Below are 20,468 nucleotides of genomic sequence, written 5' to 3'. Positions count from 1 at the left end.
CATCTGGGGGCCCAACATTGAGGATCCCTGTTTATGCTATGTGAAAAATGAATATGCCAGGTGACTGCAAAAATCAAGAGTGGTGATAGTGTAGGAATTATGCATATGAGCTACTGTATTTTCCTGGTTGAAATCTTTGTTACGACCTCAATTCACTTTGTATGAAACTTAGCATGTGCAGAGTCCTAGGATTCTCATCCAGCCCCCTGCTCACTCTGGGCAACTGCTACAGCATCACCTACCACTGGTATCTCTTCACTGTGACAGCTATTTGGCCATTTGTCAGGGTGTTTTAACAATTCCCTGCACTGAGCAGAGGGCTGGAGATCTCCAAGTACCCTTCTAGCTCTCCAGTCCTACAATTCCTCTTTTCCCATCACAACAATCCTGTGGGGTAGGTTAGGCTGAGAACAAGTCACTGACACACGATCACCTGCTTAGCCTCATGGCTGAGAAGGTGATTTGGAGACTTGGGTTCCCCCACACTATGCTTTAATCGCTGCGCCACATTTCTTACTCCTGCGCATGAACGCAGGTGCAGCTGTGATGATTTTGCACGTGCTCAGGAACTCTGGACATGCTAAGATTCATACAAAGCAGATTGGTGTCATACTGTAGACCAGAACTGAACAGGCACTCAATATGTGTTCAGAGTCAACAAGTCAGTGAACAGAGTCATTGAACAAGAGACATACAAGGGAATATAATAGATACAGAGTGTAAGGGATGCCAAGTAAGCGAGGGACACAGGACAGTGTGGGGTGGACCAGGGGAGGAGCACTGAATAGTTGTACTGTATATTTATTGCTTTGTTTTGCAAAATCAGCTCCTGAGGTTGCTAGCGCAATCTTTTTAGACTGGAGCCTGAAAAATCAACACAGAAGTTTCAGTTCATTGGGTTTTTACCCCCTGAACATGCTTAATATATTCTGAAAGTCTGCTCCCTCTGTTAGCCATGCCCCCAAGTAGCCTCTTACAATTTGCAGATTATTCCTGTGTGTGGTGGAATCTGAGAGATGAGAGGGGAGATGATTCCCCCAGCAAAGAAAATTCAAAACAAGAGTGGATAGAGAATATTCTCCTCCATAGTTCTAACCACCTATTTGGGCCAGTACCACTCCTACAAGCAACTTTTTAAAAAGCAACGCACAATGGTCTGGATCCAGAGGACTTCACAATGAGTATTACATACCCAGCAGGGTTTATTTGTTTATTTTCTGTTTCAGGCTTTTTGTGGGGGGATGGGACATAAGAACAGCCCTGCTGGATCAGGCCCAAGGAGGCCCACCTAGTCCAGCATCCTGTTTCTCACAATGGCCCACTAGATGCCGCTGGAAGCCTACAGGCAGGAGTTGAGGGCATGCCCTTCCTCCTGCTGTTATACCCCTGCAACTGGTATTCAGAAGCATCTTGCCTTTGAGGCTGGAGGCGGCCTATAGCCCTCTGACCAGTAGCTGTCGATAGACCTCTCCTCCATGAAGTTAACAATAGAGGCCATAGGTGACAATAGATGAAATCCCGCACGACAAACTGCCAATGAGGCAGAAGTCAACATCCATTGGTGATATGGCATGGATATCAACTGTTTATAGCCTCAACTATTTAAAGAAATTCAAGCAAAATTATATTTCGCCAGACAAAATGAAAGACTCCAGGCAATCTATATTTCTTTGAAGCCTGGCCATTATGCAGAACTACAGGCCAGCAAGCTAACTTTCTGAAAGGACAGCCTTCCTGGAACATTCAATCTCGACACTTATTAAAACATAATTTATGGGCTGGAAGGGATAGAAATTATGCTTTCAGCGCTAGTCATGCTTTTACTGTGCACAGTGTCTAATGAAGTAAGAGGATGGATTGATGAGGTTTGGGGAGATAAATTACTACATCTGCTAGATGCAATTAGAATTTACAGTACGTTCAAAGTCTCTGTACAAACACCTTTAATTAATGGATTGAGTCTAACTATTTGTGCTAGGAGCTCAGTATTGTGTCTCAGGTGAAAAATAATTGGTTAAAAAAAAAGTACAAGCTTGTCTCATCTTCTTCATTCTAATTAGTTGTGGGAATTAATATTTTTAAGGACAAACTTAGACTTTGCTAAATCAGATAGAGCTTTTGCATTTGTGGCTTGTGATTTCAGGTATGTCTGCATTGCACAGCTACCACAGACCAGGGCATGGCATGGCATCGGGCTTGTGGCATCTATGCTGCAGTGAACATAAGAACATAAGAACAGCCCTACTAGATCAGGCCCAAGGCCCATCTAGTCCAGCATCCTGTTTCACACAGTGGCCCACCAGATGCCGCTGGAAGCCTACAGGCAGGAGTCGAGGGCATGCCCTCTCTCCTGCTGTTATACCCCTGCAACTGGTACTAAGAAGCATCCTGCCTTTGAGGCTGGAGGCGGCTTATAGCCCTCCAACTAGTAGCTGTTGATAGACCTCTCTTCCATGAAGTTATCTAAACCCCTCTTAAAGCCATCCAGGTTGTTGGCTGTCACCACATCTCATGGCAGAGAATTCCACAAGTTGATTATGCGTTGTGTGAAACAGTACTTCCATTTGTCAGTTCTCAATTTCCTGGCAATCAATTTCATGGGATGACACTTGTTCTAGTATTATGTGAGAGGGAGAAGAATTTCTCTCTATCCACTTTCTCCACACCATGCATGATTTTATAGACCTCTATCATGTCTCCCTGCAGTCATCTTTTTTCTAAACTAAATAGCCCCAGGTGTTGTAGCCTAGCCTCATAAGAAAGGTGCTCTAGGCCCCTGACCATCTTGGTTGCCCTCATCCTGTGACTTGCCTTGACTCTTCACTGGTCTGTTTTATAACTGCTTCAAACTTCCAAACAACAAAACACAAAACATTACTAGATAAAATATTATAATCTGATATTATCCACAGTAATAACATACAAGATTTGTCACAGGTGTTCTGTATTCTAAGACTATGTAATATAAGGCATTAAAAAGTATCATCTTCCCTTGCTTCCACTTCTGCTTCCTCTGTTTGGATGGAAATTGTGCAAATCTGACTCTCATTCTTGTCCTTTCTTCCTAGTTTAAAAGTAGGGCCACAAGGTTTAATAGGTTTCATTAGTAGATTATCCAACTAAAGCTACAGTTGAGTGATGGTTGAGGACAGGTTTTAATTTGTGAGGGCAAATTATAATTAGCGGGGCCACAAGTTAAGTACATTTTTGTGGTGAAGTATTTCTTTCTAACAATGGCCCAGTTCAGATGTCCTGTTGCCCAATCACCAATGCATAGCATGGAGACTTGGAACACCAAGCAAGCTTATGGGATCCCCCCTCCCAGTGGCAGCCCATCCCAGAGGGATGCGGGGGTGGGGTGTGAAAAAGGAGCTGCAGGTGCGACTTGTTCCCTCTCTTCTTCCCCTCCTCAACTTTGCCTCACCCTGCCACCACATTAAGCCCAGACATGTGAGTAAGTCCTTTACTGGATTGAGGGACCTGGTGAATGACCAGCCCCCATTCCTGGGCCAGTGGGGCAAGGAGAGGGAGAGCAAGGCAACTAGGGTGGGGTGAGAAGAGTGGAAATGAGGCTCATTTCACTCAAGGCTCATTTTCACCACCCTGCCCCACCAGGACAGGCCGCCACTGCTCTCTCCTTTCATTCTATCCCTGTCTCTGCAAATGCCCCCCTTTCCTTCCTGGTTAGTGATATAACATAGTTTATTATGCCATCAGAAGTGGTATAACTACAGCACCCATAACCATAGTAGCCATCAAATCAGAGGAAGATACCAGGATTGGAAGCTATTTTCAATCTCTCATTTGAGAGCAAGATATGGTTAGCTTTAGTTACGGCTATGCTGCTTGAGGCACTACAGTAAAAACCATAATTATTGCTAACCAGGCAGGGGTGTCACTCTAATTGAGCACAACCCTCAGGGACATATTTTTAAGTGGCACACGGTGCTTCCAGGGCAAGGGGAGGTCATCCTATCCCCCACTGCAAGCACAAGTGCAGCATTAATCTGGGCCTCTTCAGAAGCACTGGTACTACACTATTGCTTTATTAATCTGGGTATCAGCCACTGCATTTGTCGAGTGTATATAATAATTTTGAAAATGTATTTGCTTATGGAGGATGGGCCTATCAATGGCTATTATCCAGGTTCAGAGGCAGAATACCTCTAAGAACCACTTGGTTTGCAAACATCAGAAGAGGGCTGTTGACTCCAGTGGTACGTGTGGGCTTCCTGGAAGCATTCAGCTGGCCACTGTTGGAGACAGGGTGCTACACTAGGCCCATAAGTCCTTAAGTCCCAGAAGTCTGCAACCCATAAGTCCTTAAGTCTTATGTTCTTCTTTTGTTCTAATGCTCTTAGTATACTTAGTCCTTTTTATATCTATTAAAATTTCATTTATTTATTTAAAAGATTTATAGCCTATCAAATCTTCACCAGCTGAATTCAAGGGGTCTTACAATCACAAACAAACTTTAAAAATACAATAAAACAGCAGCAATAAAACCATACACAGCAAACATAAGCATAACAGCCAATTATTAAAATGCACAAAGAGCAAAGGAATCAAAGGAATCAAACATAGTCTAAAGCAGGGATTTGCACGAGCCGTTCATGCAGGTGCCGGCGAGGCAAGGAGCACCTCCCTTAAGGAGCAGGAAAGCAGGTCCTTACCTGCTCAGCTGCCACCCTGCTACTTTTCCAGGCATGGCACTCACTCACGCAAAGGCCTGCAGCCTGTGCATAGTGTGGGCACAGAGAATTTAGTGAACTGGTGATCAACAGACTGGAAGTCCTAAAGAGCTGTGGCAAAGCAGAAATGGTTCAGTTTGTGTCACTACCAATTGTACTTTGGAAGGAGGCACATTTCAGAGCATCCAAGATCTCAGGTAATGTTGCTCGAGTGAACATTACACAGGCAAGAATTTTAAGTAGGGTTTTGGTTTTTGCCCCCCCCCCTTCCAAACATATAAAGACTTACACACTGGAAGTACATCTTAAGGATGCTATGGAGCAAAGTGAAGTTCAAAGTAACTGGAGCTTCACTCCTATGGAGATTGTGAAGGGGAAAGTGAAAGGATTGTGATTTAACCCACTATAAAAGCTTCCTTTGAAGAGCTCTCATGGCTGAAGGCATTGGGGATGGCAGCGGGGAACCTAACACAAATGCAGAAATACTAGCACAGGATTGATGGGCTGAGGGAAAAGACCTTTATAAGAAATCCTTTATACACTGATTACTAGACAGACTCTACCAGTAGATCTCTGCTTAGACACTTCTGGCTAATTCTGTGGCACATAGACTAAGAAACTCTAACTACATAGACTTAGCAGTAAGACTAATAGCATGGCTCTGTACTCTAAATGCATTATACACCTTATAAAACTGTGGACAGGTGTGTAGGGAGGCCAGCGGTGGCCCCAGGGGCATAACGAGGCTGGAGTGGGCCCAGAGACAAAATTTTAAAATGGGCCCCTCGCTGATACACACACACTCACTTCACATGTGACTTGCCTCTGGGGGGGCCCTCGAGGTGTGGGGGCCCCCAGGAAGCCGCCTCCCCTTGCCTAATGGTAGTTACACCCCTGGGTGGCCCCTGTTCCGGCCACCGCCGGTGGGCCTCCCAGCCACGACACCTGCATCTGACATCAGACACAGTGTCTGATGTCAGACTCAGGGGGCGGTGTTTTGCTTGCAAATGGGGCTGTGTGCCCCATTTCTAGCACATTCTCATCCAGCACCACGTTCGCAGTGTGGCCGGGAGTGGCTCTCCCTGCTTTAAGAAGGCAGGGAGATGCATTCCTGACCAGGCAGGGAAGCCAGTGTTGGGCTAAGCTGCTCAAAATGGAGCCGCAGGGGTTGTGGCTGGGGCACAGGCTGTGGCCCCTGAGTGGTGCGGCCTGGATTTTTTGAACCCATTTGCGCAATGGTGCCTCTGCCCCTGACTGTGGAGGCAACACAGGCATAGTGTGCAGGAGAGCCTCTCTGCCCAATCTTACGGGTCAAGCAGAACTGCGTGGTCTTAGGCGAAACTGTTTTGAAAGATGACCTCCAGTTTAACAAATTAAACACTGCAGAGGTCTAAAGATCTGCCTTGATTATGTGCCGAGTGTGCAAAATACCTTACCTGCTACTTTAGAATAAAAGCAGATTATTGAAAATACTAGATTTCAGCTGATACCCCAGTACCCATGAAACGATAATGATAATGAAAAATTAGAAACACAATTGCTTCCTCTTGGTTATGTATAATACTCATAGCAAATGAGTTTTGTTCTGCTTTTATGGATGAAAGTATTGGTAACTAGCAGTTCTTATTGAAAAATTGAAGCCCAGGGTGCATGTGGGGAAATTAATTATGAACCATCTAGCAGCACTGAATGATTACATAATCTGGTGTGTTCTGTATTGACAATAAATTATTTTAATATATTGGCAATTATGTTGACAGGGACTTAATATAATGGGGAGGAACTGGAGAACGAATGAAAATTAAATATTATGAGTGAAGAATTTGGATAATGGTATCTAGTCTATTGCATTGACTTTTGTGGAAGTATGCCAAATGAATCCACTAACTTTCTTGCTGGTTCCCACCCCCACCAGCAATTCAATGGTAATAAGCAATCAACTGTGACAGCACCTAAAATGCTTTCATATTAAGAAGCACAATCTGGGAAGAGAGAGAAAAGGATATTGGCAGCTAACACTTAGTGGCTAGGATTCAAAGAGTGACTTCAGGTGCCCTTGAAAGCATGGGTGTATCATGTGTAATTTTTGAATTATTTTTTTCAAACAGCAAACTCCTCATGTCATATCACAATCTGAGAGTCACTTCAATTTCCAAAGCAGTTTGCCATGTGGGATGGAGGAAACTGCTGTTTGAGGATACCAAGTTCAAAAGCCCCCTTCAGCACATGGGACTACTCCTGCAATTCTTTGGATCCTGGAAGCTGAGTTAATTCATAGAATTTTAGATTTGCAAAGGACAGTGGAGGTCTTTGAGTCCAACCCTCTGATCAGTGTAGGAATAGACAAGGAGATTGGACTAGAAGGCCTCCTATGAGTGGCTTCACACAACATGCTGAAAGCAGAGCTGCTGGTTACTGGACAATGCACATCCTCAGTGCGAGATGCAAATCTGGTCCCAGCACATATCCAAACCTGCCAATGTCAGGTTCCCCCTCCACCAGCCATCTTCTATAATCTACATTTGAAGTGGGCCAGTGGATGTTGGGTCTAGGAGGGGACCCAGCATTGGCGACCTGACATGGACGGATATGGACTACATACAGGGACTGGGACTTGTGGTTCGAGCCAGAGGAAGCAGTTGTTCCTCTTCTGGCATGTTGTGTGAAGCCATCCTACGAATTAACTTAGTTTAGTAGACTCATTGCTTCGAATCCAGAGAACTGCATGACATGTACTGAAGAAGGCTTCAGAGGCTTCTCAGCAGACATTTCATCACATACTACTTACAATACATAAGCATTTGTAATTTCCTAGCATCGAAGTATTGAGGTAGGTTTCTGCAATTTATGATTAAAAGATGTTAAAATACATATGTGAATGTACATAGTTATAGCAGAACTATGCAATTACACATAGCTATAAAGCTATGTGCTTGTGCTGTGTGGGCCTGTGAAATTACCCATAGCTCTATATAGCACAAAAGGTGGATGCTACAACCCGCTTCCAAAATTCATTATCCATGGATAATGAACCCTGAGGAGGAGAGAACACCATACTCTGCCCCAATGTATGGACATTATTTATCCACAGATCTTGAGTTCTTGAAAAAGTCCACAGTAAGTAATTATACACTGCCGGTTGCTTGTGTTGTCTTTTGAACATTGACTATGGGATCCAGACTCCACAAAGGAGCTCATAATTTGACTGGTTTATTAACAGTCCCCAAACAGAGCTCTTAATACAGGCCTGCAGAAGGGTTCCTCTTAGTCCAACAGTAGAGGGAAGGGGAAACCTGGAAGCTGGGTTTGGCAGCTAATTCACTATGGCTATATTTAATACATTTTAAAAGTTTCTTTCTTTCTTTCTTTCTTTCTTTCTTTCTTTCTTTCTTTCTTTCTTTCTTTCTTTCTTTCTTTCTTTCTTTCTCAGTGTTATTGACTTGTTGGTCAATTCAAATGAAATAACTGTTTTGACCAGTTTTCCTGGGCGACCAGACCTTTTTAATGTCCATTGTCTTATCTGATCTGAATGATGATATTTCAAGCAATGTAGCAAAGTTCTGTCTGATCATAAGCAAATCTGATAGGAATCTTGAATTAGCTGACTTTTTTCTTTCTTTATTCTCTCTGTAGTCAGCACATCACAGTAGGTATTATACTGGTATAGTCAGTATAATAGTATAGATAGATACTATTCTATTATACTGGCACAGTCAGTATAGATGAGGAGTGTTTTTAACATTCTGCCATTATAAGCCCTGGACATTCTATTGCTTATAAAGTCAAAGGTAGCCATCCAATTCCTCTGAAATCATGCAAATATCAACTGGGGGCAAGAGACACCAAATGCAGTGCAAATCTGTTGCAAAATGGCTGAGGTACAGCAGTTAAAGTTTTTAATTCCTAAAAAGAGGTTTCTAAGTTTTGGTGACTTTTTTTTCACCACAGATAATATATATTTCTAAATGTCTGATGTATTTTTAGCATTCCTCCAAAATTCAGCTGATGATGTTTCAGTAATTACTGTTTAAAATCCTCATAATAAAAAGGAAAAATAACTAAGGGAAAATTAGCTAAGAGCATAACTGAGTACGCCCACTGAGAATTCTGAAGCCAAATTTGTGGGGGCAAATCCTGGGAATTTCTAGCAAGTGACTTCCTGGTTCTGAACACAGGCACCTCTGAAAGACTCTATGAGCACTCTGGCACTTGTATAGTTAAACAACAATTCCTTCTTCTGTTGTGGCTGCACAGTTAGGAATAAATTTATTGAGTTGGTCTCATGCCCTTCTGTAGCATTGGGTACTACACTGCTATTCATAGTAATGATACATAATTCTTTTCTTCTTTTATAGAATTACAAAGTAGTTCTTGTGGAAATCCTGGAGTTCCACCCAAAGGTGTCTTGTATGGAACAAGGTTTGATGTCGGTGACAAAATCCGATACAGTTGTGTGACGGGATACATCCTGGATGGACACCCCCTACTCACCTGTATAGCCAACTCTGTAAACACAGCATCCTGGGATTTTCCAGTTCCTATCTGCAGGGGTAAGACAAAAGAATAATATTCAGCCCAAGTTAAGCATGTTTAAGTACCACTAATTTCTTACTGAAATGATGGGTACATAAAAGCGCTTGACTTTGGCTAGATTGTACCTAACTTTATTTTATGTTATCATGATAGCTATAATGTATGGTACACTCATAAACTGGGGTTTCTTACTATGTTGTGAATGTAAATATCTACTTTCAGAGCACAATGGTGGAAATTTACTATGAATGAAATGCTGTATATTTTAGCTTTTTAGTAGATCACAGTGTGAGCTGGGTTTTTTATATACTCTTCTGAACTATAATGCCAATGTTAATTTATTCCGGTAAAGAAAAGGGGAGATAGTTATTATATTTGATTTGGTAAATCAATAAATCATCTTATTAAAATGAGTTCATCATTGTAGTAAAGAATATTATGGATAAATACATTAAAAATAACAGTGTGTCAGTTTTAGTCAACAATAAGACTATTCAAGAGTCTTGGTGATAGTTACAACTCATCAAAATAAATAGCTATTATAAAACATGGCCATAAAATCACTTACACTCTAAATAAAATGCAGTCGTAAACAATATTTTAAAGCTAATTTGTGACCAAGCTCACTTTCACTAGCAGTTCCTGGGTTTTACTGGTTATTCGTGCAAAAAATGGAACTGCTGAAGTTATTTGTGCATATATTTTAATAACAACCCTCCCCCTCCCACCCACCCTTATGTGAATGTATGGCAGTTAGGGCTGTGCACATTATTTCAGATAAGGTTCAGATAAACTCAAGTTCAGCTACATGACACTTGGATCTTAAACTCAGCTCTGATTTAGGCTGCTGAATTAATGCTTAGCAAAGAGTAACATTTTGTTTTGGAATTCAAATTTGACTTAAGTTAAGCATGGAGTATTTCTTCTCTGAGTTCTCTGGCTTACCAACTAAGCTGGTAAGTAAGTTAATTATGGAAGTGCCGGAGAACACTGTTGGGTAATAAATTAATTAACTCTGCATGAAGGTCAACTGAATAATTAAATTTGTGCTTGACAAAAGAGAGCAGGAAATTGGAAATGGAGGAGCAACTAGCCACAAAATCAGATGGTAGTTTGGTGAAGGGATAACGGAATCTGTTCAGGGATGGGGACATCCCATGTGTCAGTATAAGAGCTGAGAAGCAGAAGACTGCCAGGCAATAGATCTGAAAAATATGTTTCCAGATCTACCTGTTCACTTATGAGATTAATAGATATTAAAGACTGAAAAATTCCATCTTAAAATCCTCAAAATGAAACATTTCAATTCAATAGTTGCTTTTGCAGTTGTATATGTGCCTGCTGAGTCTGTTGACACTATTTGCTTTAGAAATATATGTAGTGTGCTGATTAATACTGTGCCTGTTAGAACAGATGTAAGTGCCTTATGTGTGGCAGATCTCATGATTTGATTTAAATATTAAAAAAATACTTGTGAAATAATTGTTGCTCTAGGTTAAATTAAGAGAAATTTAGTCACAAAACCAGCTGTAGCCCTGTTTTTCCTGTTATGGCACTGGCAGTTATCTGAATTTAATCTTATTCATACAACCCTCTCCACCACCACCTTCTCAGGCAATCTTTAAGGTTCTTACTATTGATATCATTGCCTGTTCCCCAAAATAAAAATGATTTGGATACAGTTTTGAGAAGTTATTGTGTGGAAATATAGATTGTTCACAACGTTCACTGCATTCACTGAGTGGGATATGCCTATTTATATGCATGTCTTTAGCCCTGTTCAGGCATTATGTTGAATATGTGTACAGATATCTGTACACATGTACATTTTTTGTATAAATGACTGTACATGCATTCACTTTAAAAGTGAACCTGGGTATAGAACCCCCCCAACCGCAAGGTACAAATTGGGCATGGGTTACTATACATGGGTTGAACATAACATGCAAACTGTACATGTGTACATTGTCTGTACATTATCTGTACACATGTACATTTTTTTGTATAAATGACTGTACATGCATTCACTTTAAAAGTGAACCTGGGTATAGAACCCCCCAACTGCAAGGTACAAATTAGGCATGGGTTACTATACATGGGTTGAACATAACATGCAAACTGTACATGTGTACATTGTACACAGGTTGTATGTGTACTGAACATATGGCTTTTGAAAGCAGAAATTCCAGAATGGCTTGTCATGGTTGACCATTTTAAGAATCAGACAGCTGAGTGTAGAGATGCTGGCTGACATGATATGCAGTGTTATGTCACGGTAACACTGCACCCCAGGGTTGCTGCTGCAAAGTCATAAACAGCCTTGATGCTATTCAGAACCAGTGCCTGCTGGGGAGTGTATTTTTTTCTGAGCGCTACTTGGGAATATAGGGGGCTTGGGGTCAAACTCATATTTAGCTAGGAAATAAGTCCAGTTTAATGAGATATAGTTCTATTTATTTTCAAAGCAATCTGATCCAAGCTCAGCAAGCTCACTTCTCTCTAGGCTCAGTCTAATGTGTAATTTGTGTCCTATTGCAACTAGGATCAATAGGAAGGAAAGCTTGTTCTATGTCTGACAAGAAAGTCTTAGGTTGCATACAAATGCACCTATCTACAGGAGCCAGTTCAGGTTCTTTCTCCTGTACAGCAAGCTCTGCTCCCCACTGCATTCATTCTCCAATGACACATATGGCTGGTTCAAAATCCAGTGATTTTCACGCACCCACCACATTTTAGGGGGACTTTAAAAACCAGGAGCCTTTACAGCCAGGGCTTCCAGCTCTCTGACTCTCCAGCCAGTGAAGCCACTTTGAATCAAACTCATAGCGTTAAGGAAGCAGCTCCTTCCTCTCTGCTCCGAGTTTTCTTTTGTGTAAGTTCACATGCAGCTCACTTCCATGTTTTGCTTGTGGCCAATGGCTTCCTAGAGGAGACAGGACGCCATGCCTCCCTTTTTTCCAAGGGTTTGGTATGGCAATTAAAAACCCCTCTATGATCTGGCTCTGTTGAAACACATACACACTTCTGCTTAACTAGCCATCAGCCTTGGCTTTCTTTCCCTTCCCCCACAACCTCAACACACACACCCAGGTCACCAGCATTTGTCAGCCTTCCTAAAGTATTGCCTCTGCTTTTGCAGCCCACTTCTTGCTTGGATGGCATGATCCTTGGATAGCAAGGAAATACTCATTTTCAGCAAGGAAAGCCCTCTGCAGACTTCAGATTCTCCCATCTCCCCCCTCCAAAAACATTCAAAGAGGAGAAAAGAGAGAAATCCACTCTTTGCCTCTTGGCAGCTTTCTACAGTATTTGCATTTCATAGGCGTGACTTACTCTTATCCTGTTAATGTGAAGACTTACATCAGTGCCTGCTGCGTTTCTCTCCCAAAACTCTCCAAAAACTCTGGGGTAATTCAGGATTTTAAAAACTGAGACATAAACCAGAATGAAGTAAAATCCAGAAGGAATAGTCCAATTTGTGTGTGGGGTGCTTCCAAAGACATTGAACTGACCTCAGCGGGAATCCTCAGCGGATTCCCACTGACCTCACTGGATTGACCAGCTGACCTCAGCAGCAGATTGATGAACTGACCTCAGCAGGAACACACACCTTCCCTTCAGGAGGAAATTTGGGGTAAAGCCCCTGTGTGAGAAAACTCAAGGTGCCTGATATTGCTATCTCATTACAACGACAACAAACAGGAACAGCAGACCCATTAGGCAGACCTAGGCGGCCACTAGGGCACCAGTTATTGGCGGGGTGGGGGGTGGGGGACAGGCACCACTGCCCATCCACCTGCACTAGTAAATTAATTTCACTGGTCATCCGTGGAGAGTGGTCATTTTACCTGATGAACGAGCAGCCTGCATGGCTGAAGTTAAAACCAGAACTCTGCACTTAGGAACTTAGGAACATAGGAAACTGCCATATACTGAGTCAGACCATTGGTCTATCTAGCTCAGTATTGTCTTCACAGACTGGCAGTGGCTTCTCCAAGGCTGCAGGCAGGAATCTCTCTCAGCCCTATCTTGGAGATGCTGCCAGGGAGGGAACTTGAAACCTTCTGCTCTTCCCAGAGTGGCTTCATCCCCTGAGGGGAATGTCTCCCAGTGCTCACACATCAAGTCTCCCATTCATATGCAACCAGAGCAGACCCTGCTTATCTATGGGGACAAGTCATGCTTGCTACCACAAGACCAGCTCTCCTCTCCACTTCTCAGCTGAGGCAGTGCTAAAGTCCAACTTTGCCTAGGGCACCAAAAACTCTACAGCCAGTCCTGACAACAAATATTTTTATACTCCTTTTTAAAAATTGAGTATAGTTGAATGGTTGAAATAAATCCTTAAGCATTTATTTTCAAATCCCAATCTGTTTTTAGACTACTTTCCTTAAGGAAAGTAAGTTTATGAGATCACACAGCTTTCTGTGACTGTCTGTCCATGACCGTGTGTATGTATCAACTCTGCAATGCCTGGGCCAATTTGAACCAAATTTGGAATTGTTATAAGGACATATAGGGACACCTCAACAGTGTAATTTGTGATGATGTCTTCCACCCCATTCAAGATGGCAGATGTGTGAACATTTGAGAAGCAAGTGGGCTAACTTGTGGACCGCCTAATCGATTTGAATCAAATTTGGTACGGTGGTAGTGAGTGACACATGGGGACATCACAACAGCATAGCTTTGTGATGATGTCATCCACCCCATTTCAAGTTGGCGGACCCATGAATGTTTGAGGCGGAAGTTGGTAATGATCAATTAAGATTATAGTGAAAGGGAAGTAGGCAGATTAGTTCTTACCAGAACTTCTTGGGTTGTTTTTTTAATTGAAAAATTGCTCTGGGCAATAGGAGTGGGTGGTTTTGTGGTTGTTATAAGAACCAGCCAATTGACACTCTTTACAGACACAGCTGGGGATGGAGTGGCTTCATGATTAACACAAAAGCCAGCCACTCAGCATAGCCAGCTTCTACTAGAAACTGGAAGAACCATTTGTTCCTGAGCTTTTTCTTGTTAGGGAGGTTTTCATCTGTTTAAACAAGGGGTAAGTGGAGATCCACCTTGAGCTAATGTTGACCTGAAAACCCATCTTTTTGCCCAAGCTTTGTCAGCTTCCTAAAATGTTTTAGGTTTTAATCTCTGGTTGATTTTAAATTGTAAAATTGTTTTAAGTTTTTTGTATATGTTTTAAACTAGTTTTATGCTATTGTTAACTACCCAGAGATGAAAGTTTGGGGCAGTGTACAAATTAGATAGATAGATATCCCATTTTTGATGCCCCTTTAGGTAGCGTTGAAGATAGAGGGCTTTTGTCAGTTTTGAGGGATGTGGAGATTTTACAGAAAACACCATGTTTCTGGATGGTGGTGGCAGCAGCTCTGGGAGTGCTGCTGTTCCTGGTGACCATCATCTTTTGGCAGTGTGCAAAGGGAATGATGCACTGTCATTCATCATTCCAGGTGTGTTCTGGGGAGAAAACAGCAAACTGCCATTTACCCCTGGAATACAACAGGAATGGCAAAGTGTCCAAACATCATGGCATTTCCTAGTGCATAGTAGGTAAAAATGGCAGCCAACAGGGTCAACAGGAGTTCAAGCACAGCAGCTGCCAATTCTGCCTGTACATGAAAAGTGGTTGGGCTTTTTAAAAAAAAAATGAAAGCAAGTAAGATGTGCTGCTCCCCCAATCCCCAAATATGTTTTTTGTGCCTCCCTCAAATCAGGCCATATGCATCCCACTCCCTGACCCCTTCCCCAATATGCTTGGTGAATTTTGAATCAATATTACAGCCACCTTAATGCTCAATATCATTGTAAGTTCGCACAGAACCTGTTTTAACAGACTTCTTGCCATTTGAGAATGTGCAGCTTTGCTGGAAGTTTCTGAGGATGATTACTCTCTAATGAGCTGCTTATTACATTCCTCTCATTTATGGTGGAGATTCTCCTTGATTAAATCATCATCCATGGGGAGCGCCATTTGTCAGTGTCCTAAAACTCCCTACAAATAACCTTTTAATTAAGGAGGGAGCGTCTCCCAGGCTTCCTGCCTGTTTCTCTGTGAGCCTGTGTGGTACTTGAACTAAGTGGTAATCTCCAGAAGTTCAAAGCATTCTTATTCAATCAATGGAAGGCAGTCTCTCTTTTCTGATAAATGGTGTCCCTGACCCCTCTGGCTTTGATTTGTTAGAAAGGACAGAAAGAGATTATTCTTAGCTCCTTAAGTTATAGCATTGCACTGTCTATATTTATTTATTTATTTAGCACATTTTATATCAGAGTAAAACTGAAAAAGGTAATGAACTCCAACAAGAACAATAAAGCCCAACTGCTTAGAATTAAGAAGAACTATTCAGTACAATAAATGTAAGTTAAGCTGAATTATTGCAATGAGTATGTAGGCTGCTTAGGTATCTGCTATATATTCATTTGCAGGCATAGAGGTACCTACTGAATTTTAAAAGAAAGGAAATGTGGGTTGATGGGACAGTGGGGGCATGCTAAATAATCCAGAAATTGCAACCAAAGTCTGTAGAGAAGGTTGTCACTTATGTTGCACACTGCATTTTTAATATGCACTTTCCTCTATATCCTTGTGTCTGCTGACTCTGTAAAGAGCATGCGTTTTGAATGGGACTGTAGCTCAGTGACGGAATACATGCTTCACAGATCCTAGGTTCAATCCCTGGCATCTCCAGGAATGTCTGGGAAAGACATTGCCCTGAAACCCTGGAGTGCTGCTGCCAGTCAGTGTAGCTGATACTGAGCTAGGTGCACCAGTGGTCTGACTCAGTACAAAAGAGCTCATATATATCCTAAACGTATGGTGTGTGCTTTGGTTTTACCATTTAGCGTGTGACTGTCCGATTGCAAGCCTACTTTTTTCACGACTCTACACATACCTGGCCTGCCAACATTTCACAGATGAAAAATGAATGTGCTTGTAATGTCCTAGTGATTAGACCAAGAATCTCTGTGCGAACCCACTTTGTCCTGTACAACACATTCCTGAAAGTTCTACACTGCCTCCTGGATGTTGCGCTCATGTACTCTGCAGCAACCGGTCGTTCATTGCTTTAAAAACCAAAAGGGTGTTTCTGTGGTTAAAGATATGCTGGGAAAACACAATTGGTCTAAAATAGTTTATCAGCAGTTAGGAACATACATATGCAGTTGTAGTGTATGAAATGACAGGCTTAGTGTATGGTGCCTTAGTGTTCAAGTGTGCACATTTATATGCATGTGCACTAGAAGTGAGACGAATCCAATCCACTTTGATATTTCATTTCTGGAAATTTAATTCTAGAGATTCCACTTCTCCTTTGGGGTAGGGGTATGCACAAATGGTTTGGTGTCAAAACATTTCACCTTGAACCAGGCCGGTTGGGAGATTTAATCGTGGGCTGAACCAGGGGCAGTTCGATCAATGATCGAGCCAAACCAAGCCTGGTTCGGGTGCTCCAGTCTGTCACCGAATGGCTGGGGAGCAGCAAAAGAGATATGTAAAGGGACTGCTTACCTGCCAAGCATGCTGCATGTGCCACCCCCCCCCCCCCGCATGGTACAGCCCATAGCTAACATTTGCACAATCCTCCCTCCTTTACCAAGCCAGACCACGATTTCTGGTTTGTGCACGCCCCTGCTTTGGGGAAGGACGTGAACCCTGAAGGATGGCAATGACAACTTAGCAGCTCACAGAAATTTTTTTTAACAAGGTGTGTGTAACAAGGTAAAAACAGAAACAAAAATTAGAGTGATTTTCCAGAGACGGATGCTTCAATTCTTTCATTCATTCATATATTCATTTCGTGGAAGATTGTTTTTTTGCTGTTGTTGCCTTCTGTCAGCAGAATAGCATCCTCAATAACCTGAAGTAACATGATAGATTAGTTGTGAATACTATTGTCATGTGGAGATAGTAAAAAAAATCCTGCTAACTTGGTGATTCTCATTATTTAGCAGGGGAAGAGTAAGTGGCCCTATCCACCCTCAGCACAGTAATTACAGTGACTGTTGCTTTGCTGGTGTCTATCTTATGTTTCTTTTTAGCTTGTGAGCCCTTTGGGGACATCTTATTTATTTATTATTTCTCTGTGTAAACCACCCTGAGCCATTTTGGGAAGGGCGATATAGAAATCGGACAAATAAATAAATAAATAATAACTACTGAAAAGTTTTACTTACCAGTTCTGTTGGAACAGTCATTGTTCATTAAAACGGCACAATTTTATTGGGTTTATTAAAAATAAAAAATAGAAATAACAAATTGAAGGTAGAACTATTTAGATTTATTATGCTGTGGAATGGTCAATTACATTGTGCATAGCCCATGACCACTTTTTAAATACATTTTTCTCTCCTGACATATTAATTTTGATTGGGGCATTTTAAACCATGAAACATGACAGCAGTTTTATCATATCACCTTTTACTTCTGAGATAGTGTGGAAAATGCAAACTGCAACTGACTGCAGAGTGGTAGGAATGATTCGCAGAAGGCTAATAAATAAGGTCATAGTTATATATAATATTGTCACTCTGTAAAGGTTATATTAATTAAATGGTTTGATAATCAGAGTTAATATTCTGACATATTTTTAAAAGGTTGTTCTATTTATATGGATAAAAGAAGCAGCTAAATTATGAAAAACTCAGTAGGGCCTTTCACATGATCATATGGGAGTGGTCTGGAGTAGGGTAAAAATCTCCTACCCTGTTCCCCACAGACGAGCTAAACCTCCAATTGGGTCTACAAACCCAGCACCAAGACATGTATGGCAGCCACAAGCTGGAAGCATAGTAGGTCCTCCGAGGATTGAGAGAAGCTTCCCATCATGCACTGCTGCCAGCAGAAAGGAAAAGTCTTGTTGCCGTCATCCCTCGCCAAGTGCTAGGGTTCCATTCTGGCAAAACCTCACCATTGGCAAATTTGAGATTGGGGAGGCATTAAAGTCCGTGGGGAACTGGATTAGGGGAACTACGACTGCAAAAAGAACTAAAAATAAAGGAAAAACACACAAAAATTTTGCTTTAAAAATCACAAAAAATCCTGTAATATCACCAAGAGTCACCAAGAAGAATGAGCAGATCGAACCGCTGGAAATTTTTTCAACTCTCCAAAATCAGATTTTAAATTGGCAAGGGACAGCAAGGTCACCAAGGGTCACCAAGAAGAATGAGCAGATAGAACCTCTGAACCCCCCAAAATAGAGGAACCCCCCCATCACTAAAAACCTCGCCAACCCATGGATACACAGATCATGGTAGATAAGAACCGTCAAAATTTAAGAGTCACGTATACTCAAAACTGGTTGGTAAAACCGTGGTCGTCTAGGGATGACTGTGTGTCATCAGCTGCCGTCTGCCACTGAGGAACCGGAACAGACTCAGTTCTGCTGATACTGTTGTGGAGTCTGGATCATAGAGTGTGCTTGGCAGAGCAGGACCTCCATTGCTGGAGCCCCTGGATCCTATTGTTGTAATGGCTTCTATGCCCAATAGCTGGGTAGAAAAGGTGAATTGAAACATTACAGTTGGAGGGCTCTCTTTCCCTCCTGCTCTGGTAAGGAGCAGGATAAATGATCAGGGCTATCTGAGTTTCAGGAAGCTGGGCCGGAGGGATTCCCATGAGTTCATATGACTATGAATAACCGAACCCTGCTAATTGAGTAACAAGACACCCTGTAAAGTGGCGATTCTCTTAAATTTAGCAGGCGGAAAGCTATTAGCCCTATCCAGCCTCAGTACAGCATCCCTCCAGTGGCTGTTGCTAGTATCTGCCTTATATTTCTCTTTAGATTGCGAGCCCTTTGGGGACAGGGGACCATCTTATGTATTCATTATTTGTTTTTCTGTGTAAACTGCTCTGAGAACTTTGGTTGAAGAGTGGTATATAATATTCGTAGTAGTAGTAGTAACTGCCCATACTGTCTTCTACCCTTTATTTGATGGCGATGTGAATGGGGCTATTCTATTGCTTCATTTTGAGATGCTTCAGAATTAAAATGCACGTAGAAAGGCAATACAGTCATCTACTTCATTTTTCAAAAATATGTGAGGAATGATCTGGCCATTCCTTTCAATAGGACATATTTAAGTGTATGCTTATCTCTCTCAATGGAATTCATGGGACTTTAAAAACTGCTTAGTTTTGCCTGGATTGTGTTCACTGCATTGAATAAGTCCTATTACTTAGCTGCCAAAAAGCCCCTCCCAACAACATAGAAGAGTAGGGAAGAAAGTCAGCATGAAACAAAAAGGAGAGGTAATTTGTGGACTTTATCCTCTTACGGAACATGGCACAACTGCTTTTTGTAGGTCATGTGGCGAGAGTGTCATCTTTTTCAGACCACAAAAACAGCATATAGAGGCTTCACCTTTTTAAATAAAATATGTCTCAACTTATTATACTTGGAGGATGCACCACAGACTTTAACTACTTTTATAGTCATTTTTTCTCCCCAAGGAACTCTACTTTTGTGAACACTTTTGTTTTCTCTACAAGTGAATTCTCACATACCTCTCACCAAACTAAAGTTCCTTGGATTCTGCAGGGAAGGCCATCACAATTAAGCTGGTATAAGACCAATATGTTTGCAGTGTGATTGCATTCTAAGTTTCAATGAGACACAGAATGATTACGCTGGGTTTACACATCGTGATTTCTAGCCTATGGCCAGTCTCCACATCCTCCTCTTCCTAGAGTGCTTCTGTCCACCAGAGATGGGGTGACGACTTGGCACCAGAAGGAGAAGTGCTGGGAGCAACTCTCCCTGCCTACTCTCACACAATATTCCACTGTATTGGACGGGGTGCACCTAGGTAATTTTGAAGCTTGGACCTGAAGGGGCTGGGCTTCAGAGGCACCCGCCCACATGCTTGACACACACACAGGCTTGAGGGCTGGTGGGGCGGGCAAGTTAATGTTTTAAAAAACGTTTAACAACCGCCTCTGTGTGGCAGGGATGGCCACTCAAGGGGAGACCAAGGCAGGGGAGGCAGCAGCTACAAGAGCTCCCTCCCTGAACTTGCCTGCCTCCCAAATGATAGATTGGGACATTTTCAGCCAATAAATGGCCCTACATCGGCCGAAAATGGCCCAGTCTCTCATTTGGGAGGCAGGCAGGCTCAAGGAGGCAGCTCTTGCCACCTCCTCTGCCTCCCCTGTCTTGGTCTCCCCTTGGGTGGTCATCCCCGCTGCACAGTGGTGGACAGTTAAAAGTTTTTTTTAAAGTTTAA

General features: G+C 42.2%; 1 protein-coding gene across 7 annotated transcripts in view; it reads left to right on the top strand.

The window, feature by feature from the left end:
* CSMD3 (CUB and Sushi multiple domains 3) overlaps positions 1-20,468 on the top strand; it is a 1,041,917-nt gene that overhangs the window by 279,433 nt on the left and 742,016 nt on the right. For all 7 annotated transcript variants that reach the window (XR_008306202.1, XM_053246219.1, XM_053246218.1 and 4 more), the window contains exon 4: positions 9,047-9,241. Coding sequence is in view for 6 of the 7 variants with exons in the window: in XM_053246219.1 (XP_053102194.1) it covers positions 9,047-9,241 (195 nt within the window). In the remaining variant the exon portion in view is untranslated. The remainder of the gene's footprint in view (positions 1-9,046; positions 9,242-20,468) is intronic.

This window comes from Hemicordylus capensis, chromosome 4 (genome assembly GCF_027244095.1).
Source record: "Hemicordylus capensis ecotype Gifberg chromosome 4, rHemCap1.1.pri, whole genome shotgun sequence".
Lineage (NCBI taxonomy): Eukaryota > Metazoa > Chordata > Lepidosauria > Squamata > Cordylidae > Hemicordylus > Hemicordylus capensis.
Note: the sequence above shows the minus strand (reverse complement) of the source record. Positions and strands in the feature narration are given on the sequence as shown.